Source organism: Pelmatolapia mariae, linkage group LG15, assembly GCF_036321145.2.
Source record: "Pelmatolapia mariae isolate MD_Pm_ZW linkage group LG15, Pm_UMD_F_2, whole genome shotgun sequence".
In the NCBI taxonomy this organism is placed as follows: domain Eukaryota; kingdom Metazoa; phylum Chordata; class Actinopteri; order Cichliformes; family Cichlidae; genus Pelmatolapia; species Pelmatolapia mariae.
In genome coordinates, this window is record NC_086240.1 from 14,636,587 (window position 1) to 14,651,260 (window position 14,674).

The following is a 14,674-nucleotide window of genomic DNA, read 5'->3' on the forward strand; positions in this document are numbered from 1 at the left end:
TAGCGCACGCAGCATGGGTATCTTACACATCTGTGATGTTTCATTCAGATGACATTGCCAAGCCACTTTCTGCATGCATTACATTTTTATGGCTCCAGAGTAAGGATCCGGGTGCTTTGGAGCATTATATGAAATGCCAAAGGAGACCTGAAACTCCCGAGCAGCTGAAATCTTACACCAAGCAAGAATGAGAAAACATGTTACTGTCAAAAATAGAGCTTAGTATTTAGCATTTGCAGATACAGAAGGGTTTCAACATTTCATATGCTGTCCCATTTTAAATATAGGGATCACTGGAATTTGAAATCATTGCATTAAATTTCCACAAACCATTATGATTTTACACGGCCCCAGCATGTTTTGAAAATGTGGTTGTGAATGAAGAAGTAAACTGGAACATGTTCATCATGATGTTGCCTCTGAAAAGTAAAAGGTATCTGTCCTTTACAACTAAATGTTCTGTGTTGATAACGTACAGCAGGGTTTAGCCCAAAATAGCACCATTTTGGGCATCATAACACAGAGGGAGTGAGTTAGGAGGAGGGCAGGCCTGCTGCACTCTGGCTGGGATCCATACTTAACACATAATCTATATTATCTTTAGTCTGCATGTTGACACTTTCCGGATACGCTCAGTAAATAACCACAGAGACAAGTAAGACTTCATTTTCTTCTATTTCGCTCATGGGAAATTGTAAAAGTTTATTGACATGTTTTGTTGAATACTATAATGAATACTTTAGTTGATTTTTGTTTTATTGATCGGTTTTTGTCTGTTTTTGTCTCTTCATGCTTTAGTGAAGAACTGATGAGGGTCTTTTTTTCTCCTGATCAGTCATACCAGTATTTTTTGTGAGCTTTTGCTTTGAAAAATTAAATCTGCAACCTCATAAATACGAAGCAATATTTTTTGAGTAAAATGCAACTCAAATATTCAAATACATGAAATTAAAGGTTTATTTATTCAAATAATTGATCATTAAGGCAGCTGTACTTGGCATAAACTATATGTGTACAAGTGAATTTAATTTGACCAGATTCCATTAAATGTAACATTTTATATTGTACTTCTGCAACAAAATTACATCAGTACATAAAATTTACATGTAATGTAATTGCTTAAAGTCTTACACACACACACACACACACACACACACACACACACACACACACACACACACACACACACACATATCTATATCTATATCTATATATATATATATGAATGCTGTTTTCTGGCGTCATACTCTCTGCAAATGTTTATTTTATAACAAGACAGCTGCTGTCTTTGTTGTCTAGGTAATGTGTCCTGAACCGATTCATTAATAATTCATTACTTTTCTTTTGAAACTTACACCCTTGTATTTTACACCACTCTCAGAGTAAGGGTATATCCCCTTGACATTGGCCTCCATCGAGCAAGTTGTCATGTTTTGATAAGAGACCGAGGGTGGTGAGGTCATCATCTAGACTCCTTATCTTTACAGCCATTTAAAGGGTAGGAACCTTTGGTGGCTCTTTAACAAATTTTTGAACATGTGGATTTCGTCACTGTTTTAATGCATTTAACTATTTAATTCTTTAAAGACTTTAAAACTGATTGAGTGTATATTTAAAAAATCGAATCTTTAAAAAAAAATAAAAATAGGAAAGAATACTTTTGTTTGTTTTACTGCACTAATTGAATATAAAAATATTTTTGTATCCAAAGAATTATTATTACTTTCCTTGTGTTTTCACCTGTCTCAATACTTTCCCCTCCCTTTTCTATGTAGCCCTTGTGTTTTCCCATTCTTTTCCCCAGTCACCTCTGTTTATTGCCAGCATTCTTTGGATCTTCTCTGACGTTCGCGCCAGAAAACTCAGGGAAGATGATTATACACTGTTTTATTTTAGGCTGTTTATTTTTGGGATAACCAACGTAAAAGAATAGTGGCGATGTCTTTGGTCCAGGCTGTGAAACAATCACTTTACACTTTTAGAGAGGTCCCAAAAATTCATTGCAATGACAGCACGCCGGTGCATTAGTGCATACTGTTGGCCTGCTCATCTGTAAAGTTTCCATTACTGCTGAACAATATGCAGTTTTTAGAGTAACTGCTGGCATTTGCCTGTAATTCGTTAATGTAAAAGAATGGGCCAAGCCACATTCTGCAATTATCCAAATGGCATGTGGCATTTCAAACTGACTTGCAGTAGTATAGCTCCACGTGTTCACAATAGTTCAGCTTATATTATAACATGCATATGACTGTGTGCATGTGTGTCAAGGCAGAGGACGAGGTTAATCCATCTGCTCAGACAGCCGAAGGAGTGAATTGTCTCAATTTGGGAGAAGGGAAGAAACACATAATCTCATGTCCCGCCTGCCCCTCATCGAAGCTGGCAGTAGTTTGGACTAGGGGGTGTGGGTGTGGGTGTGGGTGGAGTAGGGGGTTATAGCTTGGTATAGCCATGTCAGTGAAAGGGCACTTGGATACACATACAAACACATACAACTATACACACATACACCCAGGGTCGCCTCCAGAATTTTTTCATAGGAGTCACTAAAAATATTGGGTTGGTACACCAAAGACAGCATTTCCAGTTTTATTATGCTGTTGTCAAATATTAATTACTTGAAAAATATAGGAAAAACAGAGTAAGAAAAGAATGATATGCCTAGTTAATTTCCTGCTATTAAAGTTGCTAGAAATGCATTTTTCCCTCCCTGCGAAGAGCTTAGATCTGCATCTTTGACATTTCTCACCCAAATTGAATAATTTTTTGCAGTTGAACCTATTACAGCCATTGGCTACAGCTAAATGCTTCCCTTTTCTTCCAGAAAACTGCTATACTGAAGACTGACTTGAGTATCAGGTGATTGAAAGTTGCTACAACACGAGGATGGAGACAGAACCAAATCCAGAAGAAGGAGCCAGCGCTCCAGACAATTCCAAGGAAGAAGGAAGTCTGGACACATCAGGGTTTGAAACAACTGCTGAGCGTCTGGAGGAGGTGATAAAAAGCATGGAGGTGATGCTTTTGGACGTGGAGCAGTTGAGGACCACCTGCAGTGAACAGGCTTCTGAGCTGATGCATGCAGCAGCAGACCTCAGGAAGCAGCAAGAGGACCTTAAAGAGAGCTACTCCGAGCTGTCCCGAGAAATACAGGAAATCGTGGAATCAATGGACGACCTGTTCGGCACCAAGAGTGCCTGTGAACCTCAAGAGAAGCAAACACAGAAACTGAACCAGCAGCTTTGAGGGACAAAAAGTGACTGGCAGATTTTGCTTCTCTTTGCAGAGTGTTTGGGGTTGTGGTTTTGAGTTTGGATGCTTACATTTTGAATGGATGGGTTGGTGACGGGGCGAGATGCTGAAGTTTGACGTTGCTGAATCGTACTTTCTTGTCTTTGTGAAGATTTTTGTCATTGATTGCTAAGTCTAGCAACCACAATATTTTTTCTTATTTTTATAATATAATATCATAATATAATATCACTGACTTTATATATATATATATATGAATGCTGGATTTTCCCTTAAAATAATAGTTTCATTTAAACATTAACAATATGAACCCAACAAAGGCACAGTTTATTGCCTTTCTTTTTTGTTTGATTGCTATGTACTTGCATCTTAAAGGCGATGACAAGAGACTATAACTTAAAGCCTATTCTGCCATTTAACTAAAGATTTACTATCAAGCTTGCTGTCATTATTCTCCCCCCTATATGATATACTATTATATACTCACATTCTGTTTTGATTATATAGTTTTCTCTCGTCAGCCTGAATGGCTCCTCTAGTATTGCAGCTTATTGGCACAGGAATGTTGATGTTCACTGATTCCCGGTGTTCCTTGTCCTCCATGCTATGTTCACATCCAGGCCATGCTCCACTGTGGTTTCTTGCTAAAATAAAACTAAATAGAGCTTTAAACCTATGTTTACTTCCCACTAGCTCCCCTGTTGTGATTTACATGTCTGTATTTAGTGGTTACAGGATGTGTGAAGGAGACAATCAGTGGTGAGACACTTCAGAAAAAGCAATCAATGGAAAATTCTCTTTCATACTGAATCACATTTTAGTGCACTTCACAAATAATACAACTTTAAGATATGCAAGTTGCAGAAACATATTTAAATTGCATGTGATGACATATGTAACCTCCTTTATATTATGAAATTGACCAAACTTTGATGATGTTCCATTTCTGCATGAATCTATACATTACATATACATTTGCATAATTTCTGTACCTCCAAAACATTTGTGTGAATAAAAAGACTTGATGTAAATTAACAACATGAGTCTCAGTACGTGGGAGTTCTAACTTCAGACATTCTGATCCAGCAAGAAACATATTTACGATCAAAACAGGAAAAAAAAAAAAGGAAAGAAAACCAGTGTTTCTCTTAGTGGTTGAAATCTGACACTTTATGGGCTGTGGTGTCAGTAAGCAGTGAGAGGGTGATGGAAGAAGAAATGCTGGGTGTCATTGCCTGCCGTCACTGCTGAAGTGCACATCCCACCGTGCAGCTGGTCAGCAAGCTGGGAATTCACTTCAATCAGGTAATTCAGTAATAAAATTTTACATGTTTTTTTTTTATTATCCAGCTTTTCATTTGTATTTGCATGGAATAGATACTTGTTAAGACTTTAGCAGGGGTCCTGAGGGACTCAGGTTTCATCTGATACACATTAATCTGTTAATGGATGAATGAACTGTACGCACATCATTTGTGTTAAATGGAATTTCTTGCACTGTAAGTTGCGTTAATTAATTGCTATCCTCATCAGTAGTTCAGCAGTGGCTTCAGGTGAACATGAACATCCTGCAAGTCCTGGGACTCCTACAGCTGCTGGCTGTACCTGCTTTTACAGTGAGTTTTTTTATGTTAACAATATTAATAGCATTGTATTATTACAGATTCATATCAACAGTACCTTATGACACAGGAAAATATTCCTTTGATTTTTTTTTTTTTTAAGTGGTAAATGATTTATTTTCTGATGTGCAAGCATGATTAGTTCAATGTGTCACAGAACAGGTTTGTAAAAATGTTGTGTAATGTATTAGTGTGAGTTTGTGGCTAAATGCTATTTTTTTTAGTGCGTCTTGCATGCTTTTAGTGTGTGAGTTAGGGATTTGTGTCGGGTCCTGATGTCCCATGTGGGAGCACAACATGTTCCAGAGCCTGACTTTGAGTTTCTCTTATTTGTTTAGTTGACACGTTCGACCCACGACTACTGGGGTGAGTTTGGAGCCTATGGACCCTGCAGCCGCAGCTGTGGCACAGGGGTGGCAGTGAGAACCAGGAAATGTATTACTTCAAGGTAGGGCAAAGAAATGCATGTAAGTAAAGTAAGTAAAGAGCCTCATATTCATATTCATTGCTACTGTGTTTTGAATACATGAACTCAAGGTAATTTTGTATTAATTTGTAACATTACAAAAGACTATTCTTATATCTTTTTTAATTTGTGTCTTTTTTTAACACTTGAGTGTGCAAATGCCACTTATTTCATTTCCTTCTGCAGGACAGATGGTGGCCATAACTGCATTGGATCCTCCAAATCATTCCGCACCTGCAATACACATGTAATTATCCTTTAAACCCATTTTAAAATACTTGCACAAAGAGAAAACAGATAGTATCTTGTTTAAATGTTCGACTTCCTGTCATGCAGGAATGCCCGGTGAGCTCAAGGGATTTCAGGGAGGAGCAGTGCTCCCAGTTTGACAGAATGGACTTTAATGGAAAACGCTACACGTGGTTGCCTTATTATGGAGGTACATGTACAATATGTACAACAATATTACATAAATTTGAGTGTTTTTAACTCAGGTTTGTGACTCCCTTACCTTTTCTAGCAGCTAATCCATGTGAGCTCAACTGTGTCCCAAGAGGAGAGGATTTCTTTTACAGACACAGAACTGCAGTGGTAGATGGGACCCTGTGCTATGTGGGCCGCAGTGATATCTGTGTGGATGGCGTCTGCAGGGTGAGATTTGGAGCTGCAGATTAGAATTATGCATGTAACTCTTACTTAGTTTGAATATTTGGGTTTCAATGTACCAAATGATCCAAGAGCAGGGTCTTATAATAATGAATCTAAATAAGGTTGAAAGATCAGCTGTATATTTTTTACTTTTAAAGATGCAGATTATTCAAAGCAAAGAAGTTTTTTCTTTATTGCTAACTTTTGTTTGTCAGCCAGATTTAGAAAAAAAAAAAAGATTGTTGAAGTTAAAGGTAGAAAAAGAATACATAAGATATTTCTATTGTTATCCTTAAAGTGGAAACTAGGCCCCTGTCTTTGAGGGTGGATGCAGTCTTTTAGTTTTCTTTTAGTCATAGAGAATTTTACTCTCCTAAAAGGGGATTTATAGGACTATCTTTTCACTTTTGTAATACCTGTTGGTTCTTTTTTTTATAGTTATTTCCTGATAATTTGTCTTTTCTTTTTTTTTTAGATACTGACCCGTGGAGAGTTTATGGGCTTGGATGAAGACACTAACTCAGTACACTCTTCTGCTCCAGTTGTTGTTGCTGCTCCTCATCCAAGAGAGACATTCACATATGTCTATAGAGCTAGTGTGTTTGGCGAGTGCTCTACCTCGTGCAATAGAGGCATGCAGCATCGTAGTGTGGAGTGTGTAGTTGAGGACCCAGTGAACCCCCGTGTGGTCGACGAGACTTACTGCATTGCCCAGCGCCTGCAACGGCCACCGAGTCAGCAGGCCTGCAACATGCATCCATGTACTGCAGAGTACAGCGTGTCCAGCTTCAGTGTGGTATGTTGCCTACAGTTAAAAACTATCATATTTGAACTATCCTAATGATATGAAACAGAATGAAAGCAGGATTTATGGTATTTAAGTTGATAGTATTTAAGGTAATATTAATCCGACTATGATTTTCAAATCTGTAAAAACAGAGAAACACACTAGTTATGTCTACTTAGACCATCTTTGCCATTTAATTTTTTTTTTTTTGCTCTAACAGTGTTCACTGATACAACATTTATCTTGGATAGAGTATGACCTTGTTCATATATGATTATTACACTGCTTGTATTTATCAACTCAAATCAGTTAAAAATATTAACTAAGTTGTTGCATTTGATGGTCAGTGTTCAGCGACCTGTGGAGAAGGACAGCAGACAAGGGAAGTTGTTTGCGTTGGACCAGGAGGCGAACATCTGCCTGATCATGCATGTAGTGGACTGGTTCGACCTCCTTCTGTCCAGGCCTGCCGCAGACCTGCCTGTTACACACGCATAACCTGGCATATGACAGAGTACGGCCTGGTAAGAAAACATAAAGCAAAAAAAAGCTTTAACTGTTATTTCCCTTTCCGCGTTACTATCTTTGTTTATCTTGCAGTGTTCGAGAAGTTGTGGTGGTGGTGTGAGGGAGAGGAGAGTTGCCTGTTTTGACACTGATTTGAACCCCTACCCTGAAGATCGTTGTGGGTTAGCTCACAGACCACATTCTGTGGAGGAATGCAACACGCAGCCCTGCCCTGGGGTGCAAAGTGAGTGACATCTGAATGCAGCAAGTTCTGATAATTTTTACTTTTATTTATTTATTTATTTATTTTATATGGTCAACCTTGTTTCTTTTCCAGCGGTCCCAAGTGTGCAGGACCCAAGGCCAGGTGGAAGCACTATTAGAGGATTTGTGCCCCATATTCCAGAAGAACCTTCAGGTATGAAGAGTGCAATTTGCGGAAATGTTACCATCTTTCTTTGCATGGTTGAGCATGCAATTTCTTTATATGTGGCACTACAACATAAGATCACCCTTGTCTGTAATAGAACCTCATAGAATCATATCATCCCAATAGAGCACTTTTCTCTCAGACTGCAGGCTTGCTTGTGGTTTCTAGAGTTTTTAAAAGCAGAATGGGAGGCAGAGCCTTCAGCATTCAGGTCCCAGTTTGGATTTGGGGGAAGTTTACTTTTAAGACCAAGCTCAAAATGCTCTTTTTTAATGAAGCTTATAGTTGAGACTGGATTGGCTGACCCAGAAGCAGATCGTAGCTATACTGCTATAGGGCACAAACTGCTTCAGGAACTTGAAGCAGTTTTAGTCCTCTTTTAGTCCTGTCTCTATGCTCTTACCCACTATTGCAAAATGGTTGTTCATATGGAGTTGTTTGATTTTAGGGGTTTGCCTTATAGTACAAAGCTCCTTCATGCATTTTTTCTTGTGATTTGGTACTACTGAATTGAACTAATTTGAACTGAACTGATATTACAGTGCTGAATAATGAATTAATGAATATTTAGAGACACTCACCCACACAGACATAGCAGTGTTTCACAACTCAGAGTGCATTTTATATATGTGAAATCAAAGCCATTGTAAAAAAAAAAAAAGTTTGTTAAGTTAAGGCGCGGACAGTAATTTTAGTATTGTAACACAGTTGAGGTTTCTTCACGCAATAAAGATAATGTACGCTTTCGGCATGTTGTAATTGTTGCTGTCTAGACTATGACTGTGCTGCCCTCCCATTGCCTTCTTGTATTTCATAGACAAACAGAAAATTCCCAACTTGTTTTAGCCTAATTTCCAACTTAGATAACTGGAGGTAAGCCACAAGCTCAAACACAGACATTTCTTTTTGCTTCTACGAAGCGTTTTCTGTATTATAAAAGTTGTTTTTTTTGTTTTGTTTTTTATAAAAACAACAACAATAAACTTTTCATGACTAATCTTTTATTACCTACAAAGAATGACCTGGATGACTGAGAACCTACACAGACTTATTAAGGAATGTTATTCAACAGCTTTTAAAAGTAGAAAGGAATGCACGCATATAGTATATTTGACCTCATTCGTTTACTTGCTTCAGTTTCAAGGCCAGCTACAAACACTGTGTATGACCCTTACCCTAATGAGGTGAGACCTCACTGTACGCAGTCGCCTTACGGCTGCTGTCCTGATGGCCGTACCTCTGCCACGGGGCCCAGGAACCAGGGCTGCTCACAAGAAGACTGTGTCCGCACTAGGTAACATGAGTACCTCTAAACACTAGTTTGCAGAAAATGCAGATGAAAGTGATGTGAAAGTGTTGAGGAATTTTCCCCCCATTTTCAAACTGAAATTAAAAAAGAAAAATCATCGTCTCTGTTTTAGGTATGGCTGTTGTTTGGATGGGGTGACACCGGCTCGAGGATTCGGACAGGCTGGGTGTCCTGAGTACCAGACTGTGGTAGGAATCACATTATTAACTGATTTTATGAGCCAGTCACAGTTAACTTTTCTGAATAATATAACAGCTGTGTATATAAATCTGGTCATGACCTTCACTAAGTAACAAAGTATTTGCCAAGTTTACTAAATTTGAGTGTTCACCAAAAAGATAAGGTCAAATAGAAACACTACAGGGATAAAATATCATGTGTTTTTAGAGCATTATTCACAATAACAACCATAAGAAAGTATCTTTGTCTCTGCAAAACAATTATATAATCATATATGTAACGCTTAATATTTCTTTCACCATTTAAAATGTCTAACAATTGCAGCTCTTTTTCTGCAGACCACACTACAAATATAATGTATATATTGCTTTGTTTTCTCCTATATCAGCAGCACCCATCACCCACTCCTCCATCCACTGGCAATTTGTGCTCCCTGCCTCGTGATGAGGGCCCCTGTGAAACCTGGACGGTCCGGTTCTGCTATAATCCTGCCACTGCCAAGTGTACCGAGTTCTGGTATGGAGGCTGCCAGGGCAATCCCAACAACTTTGCGTCCCTGGAGGCATGCCAACGAGAGTGTGGAGGTGTGGCGAGGGTGCCTGTATCCACACCTCCAAGAGAAACTACAAGGAGAGTGACACTCAGGGACCTTCTGAGAGCAAGGCCATAACCACACATGCCACTGATATCTCCAAAAGTGCCCAGTCATGCTCCCTGTTTGAAGAAAATCAAGTGATTTTGGTACACAAATGTAGCCTATAGTATATACTCCAAATAAAGAAAAAAAAGAATAACAAACCACATTACATATTTCATTTAAAAATATGATTTACCATCACAAATATTATAGCTCTTGGTCCTGGTTTCACTGTCTTTCAGTTTGTTTTTGTGATCTCCACTATGTCAGTGTATGTGTTTTTGCCCTGTAGGTCGAGATTAAAACAAAAAAAATAATTTCATTGTAATTACTCAAATTAAATCATATATCCAATTAATAAATTTTCAGCTATGTTGTAATTTTGAAAGAAAAAAAGCTTTATTTGCATCTTCATTTCTTGTAGGGCATCATTACTGACATGTCAATACACGAGCAGGATAATAGTAAAAGCTACTCAGAGGTACTCCCAAGTCCACAAGGGGTCACCACAACAGCTAGCTCCACTTGTATGCTGGATGTCTTTCCTGATGCAGACCTGAAGGGTTTTGTGTGTCCTCCCAGGGATGAACCAGAGATCTCTCTATGTTAAGTGAATGTGTAAACAGCAAAACAATATAATAACTACAATTTAAATTTAAAAATTTTCCGCATGAAATAATTAGCAAGTGAGTTCACAAACTCATTAGAAAAGTCATTTATTGGGGGGGCCGTTTTCCCACAAACTTCTGTACAACCACAAGTCTTTTATGCAGGAGACTTGCAGGGGCTGACAAAGCTTTCAGCCCCTACTGGCCATTAAAAGTAAGGCAGCTTTAGAGCGCTTCTCTGCTGGCTACACTTTTCAGATGCACAACCTGGGTCCATTTAAATAATGTCTATGATAATTTAAAAAAGAGAATTTAGAAAAAATAATGTGTACCTTTACAAACAAAGTCTGCTGAAAAAAAATCACCTTTTAATCATTACTGTGGCATTATCGGACTTTTATTTTGAAGCAAAAACTATACTTTGAAGGGACTCGATTTTACAACCGGAAGAGGTCTTTTTCACTTCCCCTAAATTTCTTTTAGACCAAACAGCTACATCGCACGGGGTTCTGAGAAGTTACTCTGAATACGAGTTTTTTTCAGTTTTGCATAGCCAGTAAATAGCGAGGCTTTGCGTTGAAAACAGAGATGGTAAGTGTGTTTTATTTTACATCTAAAGAGCTAATAATTCTCAGTTTAGGCCACACTAGCTTGTGCTAATCACACACAGCTAAGCTAATAAGCTTCGAGGCTAACGCTTTGCTATTCTTATCAAACACGCATTTTTGCCCACCGCTTCGTTGTTTCTTAAAACGTAATTTCACCATCTAATCAAATTACATATTTTTATTAATGTGAGATGTGGCTGAAGTAACGTTAAGGTGGATGTTTTGTAAAAGACTGATGAAGTCGGTGGTCTGCAGCTGAATGACCATCCTTACACTGGAGTTGGAAAATGTCTGGGCAGAAGGTTACACAAGTCTCAAACTCGCAAAAAACTCGCATCAGCTGCCCAATTAAGGTGATTTGGTTTGACACGGAGAAACTACGTGGTGGTGTGTATTAAACATTATCAATCATTTTACAGTCGCACACAATTTTGCTTGTCCAACCAACCAAGAGACCAGAGGGCCGCACATACGCTGACTATGAGTCAGTTAATGAATGCATGGAGGGTGAGTCTGTTTAATGTTTTCATTCATAAATCATCTCGAGTTTTTTTTTTAAATATTTACTTTCAGTGTAACAAGTAGTAGTAGCAGATGCAATTTTATTGAATTCGTCATCTATTGTGATTCCTCATTCTTTTTAAGGATATTTTTCTCATAGTAAATACATACAAATTATAAGCCAGTGAATAATAAATTCATCCTAGTACCAAGTATTGTCTGTGTATGGGATTATGTGGTTCAGCTTAATTTGTGAAAAAACCCCAAAACAAAACAGACTGGCAGTAATCACTTTCTAGTTTCTGGAAAGAAAACATGAGAAAAGACTTTTTTTTTTTTTAAATTATGTGACTCTCTTTAAACTATGGACTCAGGAAACATAAAATTCATTTTTCTAAGTCAACATCCTTTTCATATAGCACAAAAAACGTGTAAACTTGTGATTACTATAAAAGTTTAAAAATAACAACAAAGAAACTTAATAAAAAATTAGGAATACAAAGGGTTTTAAATCTTTTTTTGAATGTAGACGCAGCTCTAATTGACCTCAGGTCAGCAGGCAGCTTGTCCCAAAGAACAGGATGACTGTGACTGAAAGCACTCTCAGCAAACTGACTAAAAGTATACACTGGAAACCATTTGCAATGATATGGCAACCAGAGACCATAGAAAGTTATATATTTTGTAACTTCTATCGCCTGTGAGTGAAATAACTGCTGGCGAGCCAAAGTGGGCAGAACAGGCGGCAAGCGACTGAAGAGACTACCTATGAGAGCGAAGAATAGTGTTGCTTGACACATGACCTGCTAGTAAATAAATTACAGGGTCACCTAATTTGAGCCTGGAATATCCAAAACCAACCGTCTGGCAGCTTCAAAGCAATGTGTGATGGATGGTTCAGTGTGTTTGCGGCTTTACGCTAATGGGTTTTGAACTGCAGTTGAGCTCTATTGAACAGAGATTATTGGTATGATATTCAGAACTGACTGTGATAAAAATGCATACATTTACTCAAGTTATGCATTCCGTAGTAATGGGGTTATCATATACCTTTAATGCCTTTATTATCTGTAAAGTAAGAGGTGTTTACAATTGTGTTGTGTGTCTTGAACTGCAGTATACACTTTTCAGATTCAGACTACCGTATTAATCCCAGAGGAAATTATGTGGTCACAGTTGCTTCAAGACAGTAATAATAGTAAATAACAGATTACCGTACCAGTTAAATACAAGATATTTCAAAATAGCTCTAATAAATACAGATACAAATACAGCAAGTGATGCCAAAGGTTTGTTTGTTTTCACTTATTACTTTATTCCCTTTATTAGGGCCTCTTTATCTTGTCTTTCTCTTTCAGTGATTACTGTACACCATACAGTCTCTGTAAATTACTGTTGTTTTTTGCTATTTTAACTTTTTCCTGTGGATTGCATTTTTTGTTGTTGTTGTTTTTGCTTCCATTCAGCATGTCATGTGCCTCTTCCCCAGGTGTTTGCAAAATGTATGAAGAGCATCTCAAGAGGATGAATCCAAACAGTCCCTCCATTACTTATGACATTAGTCAGTTGTTTGACTTTATTGATGACTTGGCAGATCTGAGCTGTCTTGTGTAAGTATAATTAGCTGTGTATGAATTTGAATGCAACACAACATTCCCTTTGGATGCATTGGTCACGTTTCAATAAAATATTTTACTTTTTATACAGATACAGAGCTGACACTCAAACATATCAACCATACAACAAAGACTGGATAAAGGAGAAGATATACGTCCTCTTACGGCGTCAGGCTCAGCAAGCAGCAAAGTCAGTTTGACAGGGGGAATTCTTTCATATTGTACCAAACATGAGGAAGAGAGATTGGGAAAAATTTGGGGATGTGAAAAAATTTGGGGATTTTCTTTTTGGAAATGTCATCCTTGGCAGCATGTGTGTGTATTTGTAATTTGTAACGCAAAGCCCTTTTCAGACATGGTTCCACCACTGTGCTTAAGTGACGGCATTTTTTCCATTCAGGCCACTTTTTGCAGCTTCATTCAGACATGCAAGCTCTTTTCACACGTGCACTGCAGCCTGATGTCTTTCTTGACATTACCTGAGAGAGGTGCATGTAAGAACACAAAGGTGTGATGCAGTTGGATTGGACATTAAATGGATTTCAGCCAGGAACAAAATTCATGTAATGTGCATAGGAACTTAGTAGTCATATTGTGTCCTTTCTATAGGATATTGTGCAGCTCCCTCACCTAAACCACATGGAAGGCTTGCTTTTGTGTTACATGTGAGAAAGAACTTTACACAATGTCCTGATATGCCTGTTCCAACATTTTAAGTTTGTGTGTGAAAACGGCTATACTGGCAACTGTGGCAAAAGTGTCATTGATCTCGCAGGACATTTGCCATGCATGAATTAATTAGTATTCATTACCTTTTGGAAGTAATACATAAAAAAACTGATGAGGTTAGGCATTTAATTATGAATCTGACATGTGCCATCAGAGGAATAAAAAAGACTACATGTATGAAAAGGGCTTCTTTTCTTTTTCTTTGTAAAGACTACATTGCCCATTTAACAAAGGGAATGTTTTCACATCATTTTTATTGGCAAAAGAGGTTTGGAATAAATGGGGTGAAATTGTACATTTTGGGCTTTATACTGAAAAATTGGGTCATGGTTGGGAACCTGCATGTTTAACTTGTTACACTATGATGGGAAGAATGGAGAAATACTCCACGGGGTAGAAAAACTTTTTTTGTGTGTGGTTTTCAGTTTCCCTAAAAGTTATGTGAATTTTATTTCATTTTTTCCTGGGTGGTTGAATTTCAAGACGTTGTGGACTTTGAAAGCAGCCGTTTTATTTTTGAAGTAGATCAGTGGCTGAAGACTGATGATCACATGACGACCCAGGAGATTTGTTACTATAATTAATGGACGTTTTTGAGTTTTCATTATGTTTTAAAAGCCCACCATTGTGATTTATAACGTTTTTGTAATCCTGCTGTTTTGCATAACATATGATTTCAACTCTCCGTTTCTGTTTTCTTTTATTGAAACAAAATAAACGATTGTTTCTGACTGGTGTCCACTCATGTATATGCGACCATTAGTGCGATGA

General features: G+C 37.9%; 2 protein-coding genes across 4 annotated transcripts; both read left to right on the top strand.

The window, feature by feature from the left end:
• The first annotated feature begins 527 nt into the window (after positions 1 to 527).
• On the top strand, positions 528 to 10,222 carry paplnb (papilin b, proteoglycan-like sulfated glycoprotein). Of its 3 annotated transcripts, none has more exons than XM_063495739.1 (14): positions 528 to 655; positions 2,828 to 4,560; positions 4,792 to 4,871; positions 5,216 to 5,325; positions 5,530 to 5,590; positions 5,680 to 5,782; positions 5,864 to 5,994; positions 6,467 to 6,787; positions 7,126 to 7,302; positions 7,379 to 7,529; positions 7,623 to 7,703; positions 8,853 to 9,009; positions 9,137 to 9,212; positions 9,593 to 10,222. In XM_063495739.1, exons 3-14 carry the CDS (start codon positions 4,815 to 4,817, stop codon positions 9,872 to 9,874), a joined length of 1,707 nt encoding a protein of 568 aa, XP_063351809.1. In that variant the 5' UTR covers positions 528 to 655; positions 2,828 to 4,560; positions 4,792 to 4,814; the 3' UTR covers positions 9,875 to 10,222. The 3 variants fall into 3 exon arrangements, with proteins under 3 accessions (XP_063351809.1, XP_063351810.1, XP_063351811.1); XM_063495740.1 differs by lacking the exon at positions 528 to 655 and adding an exon at positions 1,338 to 1,498 and having other exon boundaries at positions 4,789 to 4,871; XM_063495741.1 differs by lacking the exons at positions 528 to 655; positions 2,828 to 4,560 and having other exon boundaries at positions 4,717 to 4,871.
• Positions 10,223 to 10,897: 675 nt separating this feature from the next.
• On the top strand, positions 10,898 to 14,634 carry erh (ERH mRNA splicing and mitosis factor). Its single transcript, XM_063495742.1, has 4 exons — positions 10,898 to 11,040; positions 11,477 to 11,564; positions 13,048 to 13,168; positions 13,266 to 14,634. Exons 1-4 carry the CDS (start codon positions 11,038 to 11,040, stop codon positions 13,372 to 13,374), a joined length of 321 nt encoding a protein of 106 aa, XP_063351812.1. The 5' UTR covers positions 10,898 to 11,037; the 3' UTR covers positions 13,375 to 14,634.
• The last annotated feature ends 40 nt before the right edge of the window (positions 14,635 to 14,674 follow it).